The 24723-nt window shown below is 45.7% G+C and overlaps 1 protein-coding gene across 1 annotated transcript in view; it reads right to left on the bottom strand.

The window, feature by feature from the left end:
• The window catches only part of KIF6 (kinesin family member 6), a gene marked incomplete at its 3' end in the record, with an annotated part of 382214 nt that overhangs the window by 176370 nt on the left and 181121 nt on the right, over positions 1 to 24723 (bottom strand). Inside the window, exons 11-13 of the mRNA XM_079781145.1 lie at positions 15181 to 15286; positions 14222 to 14360; positions 7989 to 8204 (exon numbers count right to left, since the gene is read on the bottom strand). Of these exons, the coding sequence (XP_079637271.1) occupies positions 7989 to 8204; positions 14222 to 14360; positions 15181 to 15286 (461 nt within the window). The remainder of the gene's footprint in view (positions 1 to 7988; positions 8205 to 14221; positions 14361 to 15180; positions 15287 to 24723) is intronic.

Here is a 24723-nt window from a genome sequence, read left to right as displayed (position 1 = left end):
TCCCCTGAGGGCTCCCAGATTGAAGAGGGTGCAGGTGGGGCTGAGGGACCCACCCCCGTGCATGAATCTTCATGTACCAGGCCCCTAGTATTTCTATAAAACATTAGTAAAAGAAATTGAAGAAGACACAGATAAATGGAAAGATATTCTAATGCTTTTTCAAATAAATAGAATAATCCTGAAATTTTTTTTATGGAACCAGAAAAAAACCCAAGTAGCCAAAGCAATCTTGAAGAAAAAGAACAAATCTGGAGGCATCCCATCCCCTGATGTCAAACTATATTACAAACATCAATGCACTGGCATTAAAAATAGATATATAAATCAGTGGAACAGAATTGAGAGCCCCCAAATAAATCCATGCCTATGTGGTCAATTAACTTACAACAAAGGAGCCAAGCATATACAATGGGGGAAAGATAGTATTTCAATAAATGGAGTTAGTAAAACTGGGCATCCACATAAGAATAAATAAAACTCAACTACTATTTCACACCATATAAAAAAACTAACTCAGAATGAATTAAAGACTTGAACATAAGATCTGAAATAATAAAACTCCTAGAAGAAAATGTAAGCAATAAGCTCCAAGACATAGGTCTTGGCGATGATTTATTGAATCTAACACCAAAAGCAAAAGCAACAAAAGCAAAAATAAACAAGTGGGACTGCATCAAACTAAAAAGCAAAGAAAACCATCAATGAAGTGAAAAGGCAGCCTACTGAGTGAGAAAAAATGTTTTCAAATCATATACCTGAAGTGCTAATATCCAAAATAAGTAAAGTACTTGTACAACTCAATAACAAAAATCCAAATAATCCAATTTAAAAATGAGCAGATCTGAATAGACATTTTCCGAAGAAAATATACAGATGGCCAACAGATACATGAAAAGATGCTCAACATTATTAGTCATCCGGGAAATGCAAATCAAAATCACAACGCAATATCACCTCACCTCTATCAGAATGGCTATTATTTAAAAAGAGAAGAAATAAGAAGTGTTGGTGAGGATGAGAAAAAGAAAACCCTGTGCACTGTTGGTGGGAATGTAACAGTGCAGCTACCGTGGAAAGCAGGAGAAGCAGGTTCCTCAAGAAATGGAAACTAGAACTGCCTAATGATCCAGCAATTCCACTTCTAGTTTTTTATCCAATGAAAACAAACACTGACTCAGAACGATATATGCATCCCCTGTTCATTACAGCATTACTTATAATAATAACCGAGATATGGAGGTAACCTGAGTGCCCATTGAAGGACAAATGGGTAAAGAAACTGTGATACAAACACAGACACACAGACACAATGGGATATTACTCAGCCATGACAAAGAATGAAATCTTGCCATTTGTAACAACATGGATGGACCTTGAGGGCATTATGCTAAGTGAAATAACTCAGAAAGAGAAAGATAAATATCATACAATCGCTCTCACATGTGGATTCTAAAAAAAACAAAAACCAAGCTAATGGACACAGAGAACAGATTGGTGATGACCACAGGCCAGTGGAAGAGGTGAGACAAATAAAATTTAAGGGGAAAAAATGAAACACTCATTCCTCCAGCTGCTGGGGCACATTAACAGAAAGTCCTCAGTTGTCAACCCTACTTAGGAGTTTTCTCAGCTGAAACAACGGCCTCATTGAGACCCATGCCTCCTGCCAGGGGAGGCCCACATCCAATGACTGACGGTCACGAGGGAGAGAGGCCCTGTCCCCTGGCCTCAAGCGGAGGATTCTGAAAGGCCCGCTTGGCCCCAGAGCCTGGAGCTCTCTCAGCCACAGCACAGCTCAGCTTCTCCCTCTGCCAACTGCTGCGCCCACTCCACAGGTGTGGCCCCGGGCCCTTCCTCATAAACATTATGTCAGGCTGTGCTTCTTAGGGAGCCCTACCTACCTTCACAGGAGAAAATGACACCCGAGTTCAAAATAATCACCTGAAGAATTAATGTGTGAATGCACTGTTTAATGAAACAAAGTTGCCTGCGTTCCGACCCGGCGTTCACATTCATGACCCTCTATCCCATTCCCAGCCTCCTTCGCTGTTCTGCGCCATGCAAGCGAGTGGCTTTGGGCAGCTGGCCTTCCCTAATGGTTTGGTAAGGGTGCTCGACCAGACCTGCGTGGAGTGCCTCTCCCAGCTATGTTTGAAAGGAGGTTTGAGGATATCACTCCCATTTGCCGATTTAATCTGCCTGTGCAGACAATATCCAATCTACTTCATGGACGTAACTAAATAAAAATGTAGCCTTTCATCCCAAACTTCAGGACAAGGTAAGAAATATGGCATTATCCCACAATACGATTCTTCCTGCTACAGTACTGTGCTCTTCAGCCGTGAGACTGGCCACAGAGCTGCAGAGGAGGCAGCGATCCGTTTACTGACTCTCCTGAACTGCGCTTACGGGAAAATGCAAAGATGAAAGTGTGGTCAGTTCCAAAAAAGAGGGTGGCATGGGTCATGAGAGCTTTGAAATGCAGGAGGTGGGCAATTGGGCCTGGGGCCTAACACAAAGCAAGCTGAGAAGGATCTCAGAAACTGTAATCTTCCTTCTTTTCATCTGGTTGTTTTATGGGTTTTGTCTCCATCAAGTTCTCTTTGAGCTCTTCTTTACACCTGAGTGGAGGGTTGGGCATATTAAGCCTTTCTAGCAGTAGCTCTGGTCTAGAGAGCCATCCTTTGAGCAAGAGTAAGCAAACCCAAGGAGCTGGCTCCAGGTCCGAAACAGCATCCGAGAGCCCCGCGCCCGCTCTCTGCGCGCAGCTGCACCCTCAGCGCCAGGAGAACCCACAGCCAGGAAGAAGGAGAAAGAGAGCCGCCCTTAATGCCTCGGGAACTGCTCTGGGCTCCTCGCCTCTTCTGTTTCCATCGTTCCCAACTTGGACTATTATGGTATTTCCTACGCCATTTGCTCAAGTCTCCAGGAGCCAGGTACTCGTCTCCAATGTGCCCTGAGGATTTCTTCCAGAAACACCTCCCAGAGCACAGCCATCGCCAGGCCCGTTCTGCTTCTGTGGTTTCCTTGCAACCAAATGAAGAAAATTCCCTGGACTGGCATTCACGGGTTTTCATAATGTGTCCCTACTTATCCAATAAAGACATGCAGGCAATTACAACAGTACGAAGCATTGTCTATGCCTCAACTCCCCTTCCCTGAAGCGACCATTCTAACAATGCCCCCCTCATTTTTGTAGCCTTATTTCTCCTAACTTCCTGTATATCTCCAAGGCCTCAGCTAAACTAATATCCCTGCCAACTCTACACGTTTTTCCGTGTCCTGTTCCCAAACCTTTGTTCATAATATCCTTTAAACCTAGGATGTTTAGACCCTTCTCCCTTCCATCTTTGAGTCCCCAATTCTACCAGTCTTTTGAGACCTAACTTCCATGTCCCTGGCTCTGGAATGCTTCTCCCGATCTGCTTATTGACATTCCTCTCTTCTCCACTGACTCCCCACAGCACTGCTTCTAGTCCCTGTGATAGCACTGGCTGCTTTATCTTCTGCTCTTTGGGTAGGGGCCAGCCTCCTTTACTTCAGTGTGAGGGTCCAGAGCCGGAGAGCATTACTCAGTTCACCTCAGTACCCCCTGCAGCGTGCCCTTGGGCCTTCCTGAACACCCTGGAGAGTGACCACACGCTCCTGGAGTAAGAGAAACCAGCCTGGAGCCCTGGCTTTGGCTGTCAATTCACCTTTTAAAATGCCAGTGACATCACCTGTGATGAGTGGGCTCTGTTACCACCTCCAAGAGTGGAAGGGTGAGGAGGGGCTGCAGAATACTGAGGGCTCCAGGTGACTATTTGGAGCTTACAGTCAGAGAACTGAAACAGGAGAAAAAAAAATCCAAACAAACCCAACCCAAACCAAAACAACAACAAAAAACTAAAAAAGAAAAAACCAACCCAAACAAAGAACTCCCACCCAAACAAACTATAAAACTCCTGCTATTTTAAAGAGAACAATATGACTCTTTCAAACTGCAAGGCTGAACAACCCCTCCTATTATTTCAATAAAACCAAAACAGACATTTAACCCCCAAAACAACAACAAAAGCCCCAGCGCCTCGCCCCTCCTCCTCTGCGGCAGCCCAGTGGCTTTGATTCTCCAGTGAACCATGAATTCGGTTTCATGTTCTTTCAACAGGAGAAGCTTGAAAGGAGTCATTTTCAGCTTAAAATGGGGGTAAGTGGAAAAAGGGGGTCATCAAAAAGGGGAGACAATTTCACAAGGTCTCAGAGTACAAGATGGCCAAATTTGCTTGCTTTCCACATTAAAGACAGTCCGGGGATGGTTAATGGAAACGGACAACCCCTACATAAGGCAGAAATACTTTCCAAACAGCATGCTAATGCATTTTTGAATTTGGTTTAGAGTACACAAGCTGCTTGTATAAAATAATGCGATAATAAAAGCCGAACCAGCTCCGAGGACCTTAAGCATCGCCACAAGCTATCCCATTACCTGTTGCCTTGCACAGCATGGGCTCATCCACAGCAATTTTCATCCTACCTGTAGTTTTGCCAAAAAATAAAATCAATCCCCCAGCAGTCCCTCCTCCACTGCTTAGATCATTATCAACCCATTTGTGAGCCTGCTCCTCCTCAAAGTTATTGCTAGAACTGTATCCAGTGACAGTTAAAACAACTCAAAAGCTCTTTCAACTGCAAGGCTTTGTGCCAAAACTCTTTTACCTCATTTGTACTTGGACTTTACAAACAATTTCCATTATTTTTTCAGTGATTTTCTATTCAAGTAAACTTAACTCACTCTCCAAACAAAACTATAGTCTTTCTCGATAGCAGTATCAAGAGAGGGAAAAAGTGACTGAGAGTTGACTGTAATTATGAGTTAGGAGAGAGATTATGAGCTGCTGTGGGGACAAAGAATTATGAGAAGAGAGATGGTGTGGGCAAGAGAAAACAGAAATAGAGAGGGTCTGGGGCACACGGCGAGGGGCTGGGCAGCAAGGCCATGTCTGCAGGGCACATGGTGTATGCCTTTGGAAAAGGCCAGTAGACAGAGTTCCTTCCCTCATGAGCCTGGGGTTCTGATGTGGGAACTCATTGGGACCTTTCATGTCGTCGGCAGACACACCAAGATTATGTTCCTATGGCAACAGTGCCTCTTGGCTGCAGCACTGGGGAGGCACTCTTCTCTACCTCCATGGGGAGCCTCCCCAGCCACCTAAACACCAGGGGGCCAATCTCACCCTACCACCCCCAGACACACACATATCCTACATAATAAAATGGTAATATGTAAATTACCATCACTCCGCTATGCCCACGATTGGGCCAGCGGGAGGCGCAGGGGGTGGGACTCAGGGTGGCCGGGGTAGCTGATTGGGCCAGCAGGACACTGAGCTCGTGGCGCCACCTCAGTGTCTGCTCAGCGTCTGCGCCATGGCTGCGCTGGAGGCTTTCTAAAGGCCTGGTGCACCAGCGGACAGACAGCCAGCTCCCCTGTGATTGAAAGCCAAAGCGGGGGAGCTGGCTGTCTGTCTGCTCCGGCACAAGGCCTTTCAAAAGCCTCCGCCACGCCGGAGGCTTTCGAAAGGCCTGGTGCACCAGCGGACAGACAGCCAGCTGGTGCACCAGATGCATGATTAAATCATGCACTCGGCCTCTAGTCCTTTATAAAGGCACCAGGCCCTTTTACTCCACCTCCTAAAGGCTTCTGATTCCCCACCTCTCTCGCTTCATCCCATTCTTCACACTGGACTAAGGTAACGGCCTTCTAATTGCATGTGCAAACTTCATGTCCTCTGCCAATCTGTTCTTCTCAGCCTCTCACTCCGCAATCCCAACCATCCTGGCCTTTCGCTTCCTCAAACGCTCCTTTCTCCCACAAAGGCCCTGAAAGCTACCCAAATGATTGTTCTGCTTGCAACATTCCTTCCCCACACTCCCACCCCACGCCCCTTTTGGATCTTTCTGGGGTTAACTTGAGCCGGGGTCCCCAGAGTGTTCTCCCTCAGTAAGAGAGAGGCGTGCTTTGTAGCTAATTGCTCAAGGGGCTCTGAGGTCAGAGACTGTGTCTGTCCATGTGCATCCTCGTTTGTAATATGGGGTAAAGCAAGAACTTAGGTAAGGGTTAAGCAAGTTAATTCAGGTAGAGAACTTTGAATAGCCCCTGATACATACAAGGGCTATGTATACTTTAGTTATAATAATAATAATTAGCACAATACCTCAAACAAAGTGTGTACTCAATAAATAGGTGTTGAAGGAATAAAGGAATAAACAAATGCTATATAATAAAAGGGTAATATGGAAATTGACCGAACAGTAGAACAACTGGAACGCCCATGGCCCCTCCCCCTGGCTGGCCCCACCCCTGAGTCGGCACCCTGACCCCAATCGGGGGTGGGGCCGGCTGGCCAACCAGACATGGTCTACCCAGCCATCCCATTCCCGATGGCCCCCATCGGGCACAGGCCGTCTGGACTCCACCAGTGCACGAATTCATGCACTGGGCCTCTAGTAGGTGAATGAATGGATAATTGTGCACTGGGCATCTAGTAGGTGAATGGATGGATAATCGTGCACTGGGCCTCTAGTAGGTAAATGAATGGATAAATTTACCCACCCAGAGGGCCACTTACTTTTCCAGCCCGCTGTCACCCATCACAGAGTACAGGAGTAATGCCTCTCCCTCTCCACAGCCACCACGATAAATGCTAAAACAGCATTTTTGGTCTCCTATGACTTTGAATTTATCCTACAGTTTTGCTTAAAAAATATTCAGAGGAAGAAGACTTGAAATTAAAATGTAAAAGGGTTCTAATATATGGTAACAGCAGGAACCTAGACTTCAGGTGGGAGAACATGGTAGAGTACACAGGTGTCAAATTATAACCCTGCATCCCTGAAAACTATATATGTTATGAACCAATGTTACTCCAATAAATTTAATTTAAAAAGAGATAAAGGGATATAATATCGCAATCTATATACCCAGGCTTCTCAATTTTGTCTTTATAAACAAAAAAAATCTCTTTCTGAGTGAGACCAGGCTCGAATTATTCCTAAGCCAATTCCTTTAGGAAACCTTGCATGTCAGGGCACCATCCCAACAAACGTTTACACAGAAAATATTTACACAGAAAATGTCAACTGATGTTGTCAAAAGGGAAGCGTTTAAACCTTTGTTCTAGTACATTCCATACTTCAGATTCTTCCACATGTTCCAGAGAAAGGCATGAGCCACATTCCTGGACATCGCACGTGGCTGGTCTAATAGAAAAGGAAAGTACACACACCAACCAGGGCTTCTGGTGGCTCAGTGGCTGAGACACTGACACACTGGTCAAGAGCTGCCGTGGGGGAGCCCCTGGGTCGTGCAACGCTGTGAAAATGCTGCTTATAGCCCGTGATGGCAGACTCTGATGATGCCGTTAAGTTATTTTGCTGCAGACAGCTCCTTTGGATTTAGGACTAAGCTCTGCGTCATCACCTCAGCAATGCGGCGTCCGTCCTTATCCTTCCCTCCCGTGTCAGGGGAAGTCTTGGTTCCTGTCTCCAAAGTTAACTTTTCTACTGTGGCCCGGACCCAGCTATGCCTGCCTCTCAACCCTGTGACAACCAGACATTGTTTGTTTCAGTCCGGCCATCAGTTTTGGAAACTGAGATTTCATTTATTTGATAGTTACAATAAAAATTAAAAAAATGAATTGATAGAGCTTTCATGCTTGCACATTTAACACTAAAGGATGCTCTCCTGAATTCCACAATGGAGAAGGAGGAATAATGGAATTTTTTTTGAGGGTGGATACACTTTAAATGGGGTCTTTTGTAGCTGTTGTTACCACTACAAAACCTCAACAAACATCAGTAATAATAAAAATGAAAATTACAATGAATGTAATGATAAAATGATAATTGCTTACATTATTCCTATTTGTTATATTGATGTGTAATTTATGATATTAGGTTCTATAATCTATAGGTTCTATAATCTATATTTATAAATAAACATCACTGACCTGTTTTTCTGTGGAGCAAATTGGATCTGTGCCCAAAAGTGGTGGAATCTTGGGCCTGTGTGGGAGCTGAGGGCGGCAATATCCTTGGACCCTCCGGGTTCCCTGGGGGGAGGGGCGAGCTCTGTGTGCGTCTAGATTCGTTTCTATCCATGCCAGATCCGTGGAGGGCATCCTGAACTTTCTTCTTTTCCTTCTTTAACATATTGACCAGAATATCTGAGGCGTGACTTAAGGATTATAATGATCGAAACATGAATGTTTCAAATGAGATTGATATTCCCAATAATATTCACTGTTTCCCATGTGGTAAAGACTGACTAGAGGAAGTCTTCAGTCTCCTGAAGTCACAGGTGGCGCCATGGACGCTGGGAGGCTACTGGTCTTCCAATGTGGTGCCATCGTAGGCAGAGATAGCCAACCGAGAGCTCAGGAGCATGCTCTGCGTGTAAACCAATGCAGCCTGACCGTTTCTATGAAATGTTTATAAAAATAGAGTGAACACGGAGAGGCAGCAGGCAATGGCTCTAGGTACATATCAGTGAGCAAATTAGAGTTAACTCAGGAGGCCGCTCAGGAGTGCCGAGAGAGAACCCAGAACCCGCCCTGCTGGGGATCAGCCAGATCAATCCTGGTGCCCAGAGCACCTCCAGGCTTCGTTAAAATACCTTCACGTGGGCTTTAAAGTCACTTTGCTTAAAATACATAATTTTGGGTCTGAAATTGAACTGGAAAGAGGTAACTTATTAGTATAAATAGTCATTTTAAAGTGCATTGGTATTTAGATATATTATGGGTACTGACGGTAAGAGAAAAATCATTGCATTCTACCCCACCTCACTGTTCTGCCGGGCTCAGCATGACCAGAACTCTAGGGGATTCTTGTCACTTCTCCAAGGAGAAGCTATAATCCCTCTTGAGAACGTCAGCGCTCTGACTGCAGGAGCAGTAAGACCAATTCAAGACCTTCGCCAGCCCTGGAGGCCGCTTCATTCATGCAAGAGTTTGAGAGAATGTGAGGACAGTGCAGGAGAGAAGACTGACTCTCAGAGAGGAGGGAGCATCCGGTTACACCTATTCTTGGGCGAGTAACACGGAAGTCATTTGCGTTCCATCTTCTCCTCCGCTTTGACTCCAACTTTTCCATTTCTGGAAGGATCATCAGTTTTTCTCTTACAATCCCAATGTGGCTCCTAGTCTTTGCCTTAAAAACACCTGTACCCACCAAAGGGGCTCACACCCCTGTGTGCCTGACACTGGCCTGCCGGAGAGGAACAGGGCTCCCCGGGCCTCCCAGCCTCGGTGTGTCAGCAGCAGCAGCAGACACCCGGCGGGCTCGCGCCCTGCAGGGGCAACGTGCTTCCATTCCCCGCCCAGCGACGCTCACTGGGGCGCGTGCTGTGTGTCAGGCTGTGTCCCAGGGCCGGGAATATATGACCCCAAGGCAGCCTCTCCTGAAGCAGACGTCCTGCTGGGGAAGGCGGCTCACACACACGCATGCATGCACAGACACATGCGCTCACACATGTGAGAGAGTGAAAGTGCTTATTTTAAAAAGGCCAAGATCACCGGAGTGGCTGCTCTGCACTGAGAGGGACATGTTTGTGCTGAGATCTGAATGGCCAGCAGAACTGGGCACAGGAAGGGGCCTCCACAGAGGGAATGGCCGGGGCTAACACCCTGAGGAGAAGCGGCTTGGCAGTGGCTCCTGGCAGGGGCCACTGTGCCACCCAGGGGACACTTTCGGTTGTCATACTGGGGGGGGGGGGTAGGTGCTGTTACTGAGCTCTGGTGGGCAGAGGTGCTGTTCACCCTCCCGCAATGCACAGGAGAGGCCCTGGCACAGCGCTGCGCAGCCGCAGACAGCAGGGTGCGATGCTGAAGCACCTGTGTTAGAACAACAAGGTCCCTGTGACTGCAGCCTGACGGCGGCAGGGGCGTGAGGAGCGAAGTCAGGGTGGCGGCCCGATCCCCAAGGCCTCATGGTCTGGGGGAGGCGGTCTGAGCGAAATTCCGAGTTTCATGGGAGGCCATGGAAGACTGCAAAGGCGTGTTTTGGTTCCCATTTGCTAAAGCTCACAATACAAAGCTACCGTCTTCTCCTCTCTCCCGCCGCCTTCCCCTTCCCACTCTGTTTAACGTGGGCCTTCCTTCCTGCCCAGCGCTGTGCGGGGACTAGGGGACCCCCGTTACGTTTTCTGAAGGGGCTTCAGAAGGGGTGTTCGAACTGATAACGACACTAAATGACATCATCTTCACTCTCTCTCCAAGACCAACACTCGGCGCCGTCCACTCATTTTGGTCGCATTGCTGTCTCTTGCTGACCTCGAGTATTAGCACTTTTCCCCCTGCTAAGTCGTCTCTCTCTTATTCCTGTCACAGTCTTGGCCTTCTTGGTTCTACAAAAAATATATGAAACTATCCTCCAACCCAACTGTGAAAAACGATGAGATCTCAGGAGCCTTTCTGATAGATCCTCCCTTCCCCCAACTGATGGACGGAGTATGACGTAAACTCCACCTGCAGCCGGACATTCCTGAACACCTTATATGGACTGTACATTGAACCACCAATCAGCACCTGCCATATACCCTAAGCCCCCAATTCCTAAATCCCTAGGCCCCTAACCATGTACCTTACATGAAACCACCAATCAGCGTGGGCTGAGTGCCCTAAGCCCCGTCCCATCTTTTCCTCCCCTTAAAAAGGTACTCTCTCACTCTCAAGCTCTCTCTCTCTCTCTCTTCCCTTTCCCCTGCTGGAAGGCGGCCGGCAGGGTGATCGCCAATAAAGCCTGTGTCCTGGTATCCCATGGTCTCCGGCCCTCTGTTTCATCTTTCATCATGGTCCCGAAAATCCCACGGTCTCCGGCCCTCTATTTAATCTTTTACTTTCCCCGGGGATCTGGCCGCTCTCTCCCTTCCTCTGAGCTCCCACAGTCTGAGTCGCATGTGGGTCTGGTCTGTCACACCGCCCAGCGCCCTGCCACCCCCAGGGAGCCTGGCTCTGCTCTGCACGTGGGCCGGCAGGGCAGGCCGCTCCTCCCCAGGACGGTGTGGAGCCAGTGCCTGGAGAGCTAGGAGTGAGTCTGGGTGCGAGCTTTGAGCTCAGTGTTCCTTCCCCCAGGCCTCCTGCCCACCATCATTTTGAATGAGTCTCAGAGGGAGGGGACCCTGCTCATGTGCCTGGCAGTCAGGAAGGAATCTAGTGTGACCCCATGACCCGCAGTGGAGAAGGGAGATGCCGTGTGGCTCTCTCACTTTCTTCTTAACTAAACGCACACCAGCCTAGACTGCTCCCTCCTGTCACACCCGTTTCATCCCTCCTCCATGCACACACAGTCCTCAGCCCAGAAGGGGATTAGGAAGCTGGTAGGAGTATTTAGGGGAGAAGATCCTCAATCAGGACCAAGGCCAGGAAAAGCAGCAGCGGAGCTCAGCTGGGGCTGGGCCAGCACCGGGGTCTAGGCTGGGCCGTCCTGTGGGGAGCGGGGAGGGAGGGGAGAGGAATGCAGGGTGACACTGCCTGTGGCCAACAGGGGCCTGTGTGGGAGTGTCCCTCACAGGGAGCCTCGGCTGCTGGCTGGCGATGAAGCAGCTAGCGCTCATTTGAATCAGACGTACAGGGTCTGCTAATTCTCAACTAAAACGAGAGGCTGAACTTAATCAGGCACCGTGCCTACCTCCTGTTTCTGGCGCATGCGCGCTTTTTTTTCTTTTACCTCTTTGTTACTGACTCTCTTCATGTGTAGGTTATTTTTATGCATTTTGCACGATAGCTGAAGCTAAAATGCCTTTTAGTAATTTTTCAAACATGAACCAAAATACCTGTTCATAAAGAACTGACCAAAATCATGTCTTATGTATGTTTAAAGTCTGCAAAAACGTCAAATCTTTCATTAGAAGCTTGAAAGATAAAATAGGAAACAACACCAAGGACATGGGGAGACCTGAGGTCTCCCTCCATCAACAGGGGCTCTTGCAGTAGCCACCTCGCTGTCCCTGGAGGCCACTCCCCGGCGGCCACCACGGTCAGCACCCTAAACACACCGCCTCCCGGCCTCTGGGACTGCTGTCTTGAACACTCACAGACTCTCGCTTCCAAATTTGGGAACATCTGTAAGTGGAACCCAAAGCAGTAGACCTGGCCTTTAAATGAAAAGTTACATTTAAATCAATCTCCGCTCTTCATAAGCTAAATTCCATTTGCCATGTTTCAGCCATCATTTCAGTTTCACCCACACACAAGCCACAAATTCTGGGCCCTGGTGAGGCTGTGGTCAGCCCGGTGTCCGGTCAGCTAGCTAAAGATAACCAGTTAGCTTACTGGCTCAGGACTGAAACAGAAAGGGCACTGAAGAGCAGTCAAAAATATTTTTAAATTTTAATGTGAAAAGACGGTGTACAAAAGCCCACACTTTTCAATAAACTGAAATTTTTAGTCTCTCTCTCTCTCTCTCTCTCTCTCTCCATATATATATATATATATATGTATATATATATATATATATATATATATATATATATATATATAGAACTGAAACATTACAGTACTATTATATCTGGCTAAAAACAAAGTAAAGATTTTTCTTTTCTAGCAACTCCATTTTTCAGTTGTTGCTCCATTTTGTTTGCTGAAGGGCTGGAGTGGCTCAGTGGTTGAGTATCAACCTATGAATCAGGAGGTCAAAGACTCAATTCCAAGTCAGGGCACAGGCCCCGGTTGCGGGCTTGACCCAGTCGGGGGGAGGGGCGTGAAGGAGGAAGCCTATCTCTCTCTCCCTCTTCCTTCCTCTCTGAAATCGATAAAAATATATATTTTTTAAAAAAGACATCCCTCCTCGATGCACAGACCATCCTCAGCCCAGAAGGGGATTAAGAAGTTGGTAGGAGTATTTAGAGAGATTAAAAATGGCAGCAAAGTAAGTGGATGCTGCATGGACATGCTCCCAGGAACGAACTGGAATTACAATTAAAATATAGAAAAATTTCCTGAATAATCAATGGAAAACTCGCAGGAGAGAACCCTGATACCCGAGGACCGAAAGTGGAGACAGCATAGAGTGGTAGGAGGGGCAGAGGTGCGAAAAGGCTGGCCCGCACCCATAGACAGCAACTGAAGTCCCAGAGAGATATCTCAGCCGTGGGGGTTGAGGGGGATGCCACTGAGAACTCTGGGATCTAACCCCCAAGCTGGGCCCCCAGCAAAGAGCACCAAAACTGAGGAGGGTACCCACAAAACATCTAGCTGTGAAAAGCAGTGAGGTGTTGTCTGCCAGGGAGAGATGGTGGAAATTCAGGCACCCTCTTTAAGGGCCAATGCACTAAATTCCCTGTGGAGCCACCCACCTTGTGCTCTTGCAGAGGGAGAGTGAAGTGGACTGGAGCTGTGAGAGCAGAACCCAGGACTGGGGATTCGGGGGCTAGAGCTCAGAAGGCAGACACCCTAAGTTTCCTGGGCTGAGTCATTCTCTCACACAGTGGAGGACATCTTTTCCACATAGACATCTGCCTTGCCTGGGGCGAAGACTGTCCACACACTCTATTGGAAAACACCTTGCCCTGATAACAATTAGCCTCCAAGTAGAAGCAACTGCCCCACCCTATTGAAAAAACTCTCACCACACCTGAGGACAATTGCCTGGGGAGTCCTATGAGTTTGTAGGCAGAGGCAGTCTCTGGAGGCTTTGAGTCTATGCCGATCCACTTAGTCAGAAACAGCCTTTAACACTGTCCTGAATTAGAGATTGAGAGATGTAGATCTACCTAATACATAGTCAAAAACCCAAACTGAAAGCCAAAATGAGGAGACAAGGGAACGAACAACCCCAAAATGAAAGAACTAGAGAATTCTCCAGAAGAAGAGATAAATGTGAAGCAGAATCAGAGTTCAGAGTAATGGTGGTAAAAATGCTCAACAGCATGAAAAAAGATATAACTATGAAAAAAGAACAGTCTGAGATAAAGAATGACATAATACAAATAAAGAACACATTGGAAAGAATACACAGCAGATTAGGGGAAGCTGAGGATCAAATCAGTGAATTAGAAGACAGAGTTGAAAATACCACTCAATCAGAGAACCAAAAAGAAAAAGCAATTAAAAATGACATCTTACTTCAAAATAGAAAACACTAACATGTATTGGAAGCAGGTGGGTGGGGCGCCAGGTGATGTGTCCCCTCTCCCTGCTCAGGCCTATAGAGGGAATGTTTCTTACTGCTTCAGAAAGGATACTGATTTCATTATCTCTCTGCTGTAGAATATCTCGTAGTTTTTTATATTCTTCCTCTTTCAGTGGCTCCTGGCAGTCCTGGTCTTTGATTTCAGAGGACACTGTGTTCGTTCCATCACCCTTCTTGTCCATCAGTAGTTTCTGGAAGATGAGATAAGAGCTGGTGTCCATATCTCTAGTCCAAGTGTGTTTCTTTAAGACTCCCACCTTTCACAATGACACATGCCAGCGTGCACGTCCCTTCCTGCCTCCTGTCTGTGCCATGCAGTTTCCTTCGCTTGCCATGTCTTCCCTCTCTCCGTCCTCCCTCCTCTTTCCCCTCTGCTATCTGACCTCTTTTTCCCTAAACTGGGAAGTTCCTGCTCCAACATGATCTCCTCTTGAACTTCATAATCCCAGACCACTTTTTAAAATGACACTTTCCATGTACGGCAATTATTCCTTACATATCTGTCTTCCCCATGACTGACTTATTCTTGCCTTTTCTATGCCTCACAACAGACTCACAACAAATGTGCGTTATCTTACAGAAGTATGTAAAATTATAAGTGAGGTGGATGTAAAGGATAATGATACTCCCTTGCACCATCATCAAAGGTAAACCTACGGCAGAAAAAGACTGAGGACTTATATGGATAAATCCAAACTGCTGGAAAACATTAAAGGTACCATTCTCTGGATATAGCTTGAAAATAAATAGTTTTTGAACATGGAGCTATTCCGTGGTGAAGGTAGGGATTCCTGGCGAAAGAATTAGAAGTCTATGGCCTGAGCTTGTTCCCTCGCAAGTAAGAGACAAGCTCTGCAGTAATTCAGTGACAACCACAGCTTTGGTTCGAAGGTCATCCATCTGGCTGTGTGGATGGGACCTGGCCCTTTCAGAGCTGGTCAATAGGAAAGCGGCACTGTAGTCTGAACACAGCAGATGAAGGCTTCTACCAGGGGGAAGGCTTCGCCCTACCTTTAAATGATGGAAACAGTGATGAATTTTACGCATATCGGCGCCAACCTCTAGTCTACTCTCTGGATCCCGGTCTTCCAAAAAGGATGTTATTTGTTTTTCCAACCTGCAAATATATAACATATGAGAAGCAATTGTGAGCTAGAAACTTTAGAAATTCTAATAGCATTACTTTCTTGGTTAACATTAGAAGCACAGGATACTGTTTCTAGTTCTTTATGAAAATATGGTTATCTGAATGATGTGACTACCATAATCTTACCTAATAATAGAGAAACATGGAAATTGACCATACTTCCGCTACATCCACAGCCAATCAGAGTGAGTATGCATATTAACCCAACAAAGATGGCAGCTAATTTGCATACATACCTGGGTCCCAGGAACCTCCTCAGCACCCAGATCACTCCAAGCCGGCCATCGGGCAGAGGCTTTAGGCTTGGGAAGGGGCCGAGCCTCCGATCGGAGGGTCGGGGGGGTCCCCCTTCCCAAGCCTAAAGCCTGGGGCGGAGGCTTTAGGCTTGGGAAGGGGCCAAGCCTGTGACTGGAGGTGCCGGGGGGAACCCCTTCCCAAGCCTAAAGCCTGGGGCAGAGGCTTTAGGCTTGGGCAGGGGCCAAGCCTGGGATTAGAGGGAAAGGGAAAAAATCAATGGGAACTTATCCTCAGGTGAGGATAAAAAGAAAAACAAAGAAAGAAATGTCATATCCTATGAAAGACACATCTTGAAAATGCTTAAAGAAAGTTGTCATTTTTTCATGGTGAAGGGATTGGAGTCCGTGTTGATAAAAATACCTTGGAGGCTGCGGTGACTGGCAGTGGCTGCAGCAGCGGGGTGATGGGGTTGGCGCCTTACCCTGATCAGCCTGGTCGCCTCCCGCAAAGGGAGGCCAGACTTCGGTTTAGGTCTGCTCCCAATGGGGAGCGGGCCTAAGCCACCAGTAGGACATCTCCTGAGGGCTCCCAGTATGTGAGAGGGGGCAGGCTGGGCTGAGTGACCCCTCCCCAGTGCACGAATTTCGTGCACCAGGCCCCTAGTAGTAAATATTAAGGGTAAAGAAAGAAATCGACCAAGTGAAATCTGAAATGATGCAATTATTTGCAATTAATTCCCAATGAATTTTCATATGCAGCTTTCAATATAAGAATCATTGATTTATACAAAACATGCATTCCAGCCAAGCTGAATTTCCATGCCCCTGTGCCTACCTGCAACATTGCAAGATAAAGTAATGAAAAAGTTTATTAGTTTCATTAAAAATTTATGCTACTCAGCAATGACCTCAAAGATGCTGCAAAACCCTTCTCATCATTCCTGGTTGACTTATATTCTTCACAGTGGCTAGTGTCTCTGCCTCTCCATTCAGGGCCTCTTCCTTAGGATAATATTCCTCCTTCTCATGATCAGTTTCTCCCTTTGGGTTCTCTCCAGGCCTCTACCAGCGTTACCTGATTAGTTTCCTCTTTGTCTCCTCTCCATACTGACTCTCTCCTCTTTGCTTAAATGATTTTCCTGTTTTTTTCTATTATAAAACAAAACACCTCCCTTTAGAGGGACCACCCAACCATGCTACTCAGGAGTCCTGCTTTAGTTTAGCTGTACGTGTGCTCACTACAGTCCACATTGCATCCTGGAGTCTGTTCCACCTTCGCTCCCCCATTAGTTTATAAGCATCTGAGGCAACTATTGGCTCCTATTCACTTGGTGCCCCCTCTCCCCAACCCTGTATGTAGGCCAGTGCACACATTAGGTTCTCAATACAAATATGTTAATTAATCAATGGATTCATTTCCCTGGAAATCATTCCCCTCTCTGTTGAGATGGGACTCTTTATAAGGAAAGTGTAAGGATGGCAATCAGTATCTAAGATGCTAAGTATCATAATAGGGCAGCAGCATATCTTTCCCACAAAAGATTTGCATACTTTCAGCATATTTTTTAACTGCATACATTTTTCTTCCACGGTTGCTATCAGCCCACTCACACAGATGTCAGGATTTCCGTCACATAGCAGCTTTGGATGTCACTTCTATCTCTTCCTATAATCTGTGACATGCAATAGCCGATGTTTACAAGTGAGAGACAGTTTCTATTGCTTTTGTAAGGAGATTTTTCAGTGCTTGCCACTTGTGCTCTTGACAGCATGTTTCTTTGTACAGGTAGAGTTTCAGAGCGCCAGACACACAGAGATTCGTTTCTGGTACAAATATTTTTATATGTTTTTATGCAAAGTCTTATAAAGTACATGTTTATGAAAAAAATCCAAACAATACAGATGTGAATAAATTAAAAAGTAAACATTCCTCTCTTCCCCTCCCCCCCACCACTCCCGTCTTCTTTATTCACTCTCGATACCTTGAGGAATCCACTGTTAACAGGTGAAATATGTTCTTCTAGCTCTCAATGAAGCAGATTTCTATCTCCATATGTATGTATATTTTGTTTGTTTTTACACAAATTAAATCCCATTATGAATGGTGTTCTACATCATTATTTTTCTAAACAATTTATAAGGTATTCTTCCATGTTAGTACATGTAGATAGAGCTATTTCATTTTTTATGGCTACATAATATTCCAAAGTTTGGGTCTATTGATCCTCTCATGATGGACATTGAGGACACATACGCGTAGTTGTTACTTTCCTCTGTCACCCATGTGGGGGCCTGGATCTACAATTCCCACCTAATGAGGCTTCAAAAAATAGTGACATTTATCTACTTCTATTTTCCCTGAGTACTTAGAAGGCATTCAGGGACTTTGAAAATCACCATTAGTTCTAGGATATACCCCTTTTCTGGAGTAAAAGCATTTTGTAGTTTCCAGTGTCCATAAAATTTCCAACAGAAGTTATGGTTAATCAACCGATTCTTCCCCATTGCTTCTTCTTTAGAAAATAATTTCTTCTGTACAGTGTGATGTTGAAGTGTATATTCCAGGGAACATTCCATGGGGCAGGCTGAAGTGGAGTGCTGTTCATAGGAGAGCACTGTGGGAGACATGTGCTGACGGGGGATCGCTTGTCTCCCTGGGCTCTGGCCATGACGCCCAGGCTCCTGTCTCACAAAACAATAGTATAGGGTAAGGGAGGACCAGGGACATGATCCCAGGAAAAACTTCTTCCGAAACGAGAGAACAGATTGCTCCATCCTTTCTGGGACTCGACTAGTCTGCTACAAAACTAAGAAAAAAAAAAATCAGGCCTTTGACAGGCAGCATTTTTCTCGGTGCTTGAGACCACAGGGAGTCTTTGGATTAAAAAAACAACAACAACAAAAAAAAAACCGCCTGGTCTTCCCTCCATACATGTGTTGAACTTATTTTCTTATCAACCAAGGACTTGGCCTAATAATTAAAATGTAAAAGAATGCCTACTTCAGAGGTGTCCAATGCACTTCTCTAGCAGTTAAGAGTGAACGATTAACCCCGAATTCCCCATGTTTTCCTATCTCCAAAAGTCGTTCCCAAGTCATACCTGTCACAGCTCCCACTGAGGGCTCTCCGGCTGTCCGAGCCCTGCAGGGCGGGGAGGGCCTGTTTGTAGAATGGGCTCCCTAAGGAGGCCACGTGAGTATAATAGAGTCTGCCCTTTAGGAAAAGCCCAAGTAAACAAGAAACTTGACTTTTTCTCTACGTTCACTAAGAGAACAGAAGGAAGAGAAAAGCACCCTGCGGAGAAGGGAATGTAAATGTCTACCAGTCAGTCGTAGTCCGTGCAGACAGGAAAAATCGCAGTTATTTTATTTACGCCTGTCTGAACCCACCACGTGGCTGGTGGCAGGTGACCTAGGGTCTTTGGCGACCACACCCATCTCCACCACACCCACTGTGTGTAGCTTGTCTCGACCACACTGACTGCATGTAGCCTCGCTCAGCAGCTCTACTGTATTATAGATGTTGACATCTGGCCACATCTTAAGAATCGACTGTATTTCTTAATATGTGTTTGCCCCCTTGAGACCACTGTATTCCTTTCTTTCTGCTCCCAATATTTCTTGCCCCAAAGTGAAGTTTTGTCTGCAACCATATTTTTGTAGAAATCTACATTTAATACTGTGAATAAAAAGGAAAAGCAAGTTAAATTATCACTAACAATAGCTAATATTATTTGAGTGAGCACTAAATGCTAGATACTGTTCTGTGCCTTTGAATACATCATTTTTAAAAAATATGTTTTTATTGATTTTTAGACAGGGGGGAAAGGAGGGGGAGAGAGAGAGATAGAAACATCGATGAGAGAGAAACATTGACGAGAAGCTTCCTCTTGCACGCCCCTGACCGGGAATCAAACCAGTGACTTCGTGGTGCATGGGACCAACTGAGCCACACTGGCTGGGTTGAATACATCCTTTCTGTCATCCTCACAACTAGATGAGATAAGTACTATTATTACCCTCTATCATAGGTGAAGAAATGGAAGTACAGAAGGTTAAATATCTAGCCTGAGATCACACAGCTTACAAATGGCAGAACTGGATTCAAACTCAGGTAGGCTGACTTTAGAATCCAAGTTTTTAAGCACTGTATTTATCATATTATAGCAAAGTTATATTTAAATGCAATCTTGGACAGTGTGCTTATAAAAAAGAATGCCATACCTACTAGAATTCTTTGAGGAGGTAAATAGGTGAATAGAAAAGCAGGATGAACTGAGCAGCAGTTGCTTAGATCTTAACAAGAGCACTGGCCAGCATGATGTATAACAGCAAGGGAAGTTAGGAAAGAATCAGCATTCCCCACATTAGGAGATCAGGTAAATAAATGACGGCACAGTTACGTACTGAGTTAAGGAACTATGGTGGTGAAGAGGGAGGTATACTTATTGACATCAAAAGTACCTATACTATATTATGATAGGTTAACAATGAATCCATTCACAGGAGTTCTGCAATAACATGGAACCCCCAAAATGATAGAAGAGGAGATAAAAAATGAAGGGAAGAAGAAAAGAAAAAAAGGAATGAGGGAGGGAGGGAAGGAGGGAGGGAGGGAAGGAGGGAGGGAGGGAGGGAGGGAGGGAGGGAGGGAGGGAGGGAGGGAGGGAAGGAAGAAAGGAGGGAGGGAGGGAGGGAGGGAGGGAAGGAGGGAAGGAGGGAGGGAGGGAGGGAGGGAGGGAGGGAGGGAGGGAAGGAGGGAAGGAGGGAAGGAGGCCGGGGGAGGGAAGGGAGAAAGAAGAGAGGGAGAGAAGGGGGAGGGAAGCAAGCCTGAGACTTGCCCAGTTGCCTTTGGCTCAAGAACATTTATTATCTCCCTGTGAAAAGAGACACTAGTGACCCAAGCTGAACTCGCTCTTCTGTAATATTCTTATGATTATGTTACATTTAACTGTTTATTAAATTAAGTTCACTGTTTATACATTGCGTGTGATTATGTTTTTATTATTCTGAAATAATCTTTGTTTCTAAAAATATTTTATAAACATGTTCCTGTCAGCATTAGCTCCTAGAAATGGGCTGGAAGCCATATCTCTATACGATTGTGGGAAAGTTAGAGAGAGGACCGGGTGTGTGAGGAATAACAAACCTAAAGGGGGCATGGCAGCTGCGGAACCCGGGCAGCTGTGGGGGGGGGGGGGGTGTCCCCGGGAGCAGGAGGAGCATGCCCTGGTGATTGCTCCTGAGTATCCCACAGTGCAGCATTGCTCCAGGGAGCTTGCTAAACACAGGCTGGGGAGTGAAAAGTAACGGGGCCTCCCTCATCCTCTGATCTGGAGCTGGAGGGAGTGAGGTGGATAAAAAAAAAAAAAAAAAAAATCCCAGCTGGTGGGCCAGGGCTGTTTCGTGGCAGAACCATGGACGTGCCTGGCATCCCTGAGCTGACGGTCCTTAGTTCATCTGCCTTCTCACTGGTTCGGGGAGGGGAGCAGGCAGCTCATTCCAAAGAGCTAGGGAGGAGTTCTGAGTTAAGAACCTAACTGGTGTCGACTACACCAAAAAGTATCAGAATCTGCCTGACCTCTGCCAGGGAGGATGGCTCCACCAGGGATGGCCGTCTCTGACAGGCTAAGCAATGGCGATGCTGTCACACTATAGGTGCTTCTTAACATGAGCCAAGACTCAGAAAGGGCTGGGCAACAGCGATAAAGATATAGCAGGAAGCTAGATAACTCCTAGTGTCCAGGAAAATGATAATTAAATAGGAAGAATGAGTGAATAGTTACAGTTAAAAAAATTGATCAGGGTAGATACGAGATGTGGTGAACTATTAGGTTGAACAATCTCAATTATTAACTAATTCACCAACCAATATGGGTCACAACGTTCTCATCTGTAAAATACGCAAAATAGTATCACCTTTAGACTCTTGGCGCTCTGTGAAATCAGGTAATGCAAGGAGCGAAGGGAGGGGACTTCCTGCCTGGCCCGTTGGTGCCTGGCTCTGCAAAGTGTGAGCAGGAGGGCACCCCAACAGGCACCACCATCACAGGGAGCCTCCAGGCTCCACCTCAGTGCCCTGGACCAGGATCCAGGCCCATCCCCAATCTGCTGACTCTGCACTTACACAACATTCCCGAGTGATCGGGTTCACACTAATGAATGTTCAAGAAGCGTTACAAGGCCAACTACTGTTGCGTGTTGAGTCAAGAATACATACACATCTCTTCAGTCCTGGAAGCCAAACAGGTTAGTAACTTGCAACGTTGAACGACCCTGGCCCCGGTGCTAGTGACGTTGCGTGTGCTTCCTCATTTCCGTAGAGAGAGAATGAGAGAGAAGGCCGCAGTCGGTTTACCTTATACTGCCCTCTCCCAGTTATTTCATGATGACGTTTACGGAACGTTCCTTACGCATTGGGCACGCTCGTGTAATTTGTGACTCATCTGTACAGTAAGCCTATGCACTATTTTCTCTCTTTCATAGACGCGGACAGGAAAGGTCAGAGAGGTTAAGTGCCTTGCATATTGTTACAAAATGAGGGAACGGAAACAGCGGGATTTAAAAACGGGCCTTTTGAACCAGGAACCCCACTCTTGCCACACAAAGCCGCTCAATCAATTCCAAAAAATCTCTGCCACTTCCTCACAACCCTGATACGCCAAATCTGTCCCTCCAGAGCTCTCCTGTACATTTTTTAAACCAGTATAGATGCAAACAACAAGGCCAATGGGATCATCCAACATATTTCATTCTGGCATCTCAAAGACAAAAACTTAACGGGATGCGATAATGGGGGGTCTTGAGACCTCGTGGAGGGATGGCCTGGGAAGGCCTTATTTCGACGTTGCTGACATGATGGACTTCTTTTATGGGGTGTGACCCTTTGAAACATACAGTGTTGCGATAGCCTGTAATTTACAAAAGGAGAGTTCAGATAAGAGCAACAAATCCACCATTTATGATTAACTGCAATCCACAGGACATGAAAAACTGAAGGCTGTGACTGTGCCAACAGGACTACGACCAAAAGAAACGATACAAATATTTTTCCGGGTCATTACTTTCGTGTTTGTTTTTTTGTTAGATTCTGCTGAGAGAACGAGTCCCAATTGGCTTAAAGGTAGTTACGGCAAGACTTTTTCTTTGGGAAGTCTCTGGTCTGTGACAAGTATGACACGTGTTATGCGCTCCCCTAGCCCTAACCAGCGAGCGAAAGACACGGCCCCTCGTGTGCAAGGAGCTGAGTTCAATGTCGGCCACTTTCTTGGAATGAGCTCTTTTGAACACCAGCAGGAGGCCGGAGAGTTCACGCGTGGTGCGGCAGAGGAAACTCCTACGCAGACTTGCCTTCAAGGTTTGTCTTAGTGCACGCTTCCTTTGCCTCCAAAAGCGCACAGCTTTGTGGCGCCTCCAGTGCAGAGCCGCACAGCTGCCGGCACTGTGAGTGTTTGGAAGTAGCAAACGTGAAAAATCCACATCCGAGGCTACACTGGTCTGCCTCTTTAGTGGGGAGATGCGGCTCACTTAGAGGGAATGCATTTGTGCCATGGACTTCAGTTTTTGGAAACTTAAACACTACTTTGAAATAATTTTAAATAAACTAAAATAACTTTAAAGCTATCAAAGATATTTCAAAAGCCCTTTTATAATGCAATGAGGAAGGCTTTTGAAAAATTATAAAAATTAATTCTGATTTTATCAATCCAGATGGTCATATATTCAATTTACTTAAAGGCACATACCTTGATAGGATTAACTATTTTAACTTCAGCAGACATAAAAAGTCTCAGTGGTTTAGAACAAGTGTAAATAAGAGATGAAAAGAACCAATTAATCAATCCATAGATATTAGTAATTCTCTCTTTACATTCTCCATGTATCTTCTGAGCTCCTTGTTTGCTATGCTACTTGGGTTTAATGTGAACATGAACACTCATTTACATAACTCCATAATACATTAGAAACTGACTCACAGGGAAGAGCATGGTGGTGTGGTAGGATGGGGGCAGGCGAGAAGCCAGTTAGTGGACAGGATCGCGGGCAGTAGGGAACATAAAAGACAGGTCACATCAGGGAGGCAGCAATGACAGCAATGACAGCCAAGAGAAACAAGGCAGAGACGGCGTCCTATCACAGGGCAGAGACCAAAGGATCTGTGAGAGGAGTTAACTGGGCCAGAGCTTAGAGGAGAGTGCAGGAGAGAGATCGCTACACAGGGAAAGGACTGGGGGAAAGGAATCAGATTAGAATGTGCAGAAACTGCCAAGAGAGCGCCTCTGAGGAGAACATTGGGGATAGTGAGCAGGTCAAGTCTGGGGAGCAGGAGAAGAAAGGCAAGAGGGGAGGAGGATGGGGAGGTAGGAGAACAAGGAGGGAGAGATGGGGGAGGAGATGAGAGGAGAGAAAGGCAGACCAAACGTGGATGAAATCAGAGCATCCTATGGAACAAACATTCATTGGGAAATTTGGAGAAATAGGGCCAGTTAGAAGTGGACTGGACTCTCCCATAGCTGCATATCTCCATGGTTAAAGGTCCCCAGCTATAGACTTTCCTTCATTAATTTAAAGGAGCAGTAAAAGCTTTAGCCATTCTTTGGGCCAACTCTCTGAGCTCTTTTTCTGTATTTCTGACTTGTATGAAATTACATTGGTAGACGACATTAAACTTTAGAGATAAACATTTCTCAGCTGGTTCCATTAGCAAAAATTCCAAATAACAGCCTTGGTTTATAGTAAAGTAAGTTAAATAAATACATACTCCACATATATGTGTATATATTTTTTAAATAGACAGACAACTTGTAAAAGTTTTAAAAGACATATTTCAAAAGATTTGTTATATAAAAATAAAAAGTAAATGCTTGTGGGCATGTTCCCATTTGATAACAAATAATTTGCTTTATTCTATTTTATGAAAAATAGTATATAGCTGTTTGGAAATGTGTTAGTGTGATATTAAACCTAAAGCAAGTTTATGTAAATTGAATCATACATGATCATCAAGTTCTATATTAAATTGGATATGGGTTTACGAGGTAAAGATGGAGACCCTATGATGCAATAAAATCACAATAAGCAATAATGAAACCTTAATAAATTAAATGTTTTGAAAAATGACATTAAGTGACTGAGACAATGATGCAGGACCTACAAAAGGAAAAGCACAGT

This window comes from Cnephaeus nilssonii (assembly GCF_951640355.1).
Source record: "Cnephaeus nilssonii genome assembly, chromosome: 9".
Lineage (NCBI taxonomy): Eukaryota > Metazoa > Chordata > Mammalia > Chiroptera > Vespertilionidae > Cnephaeus > Cnephaeus nilssonii.
Note: the sequence above shows the minus strand (reverse complement) of the source record. Positions and strands in the feature narration are given on the sequence as shown.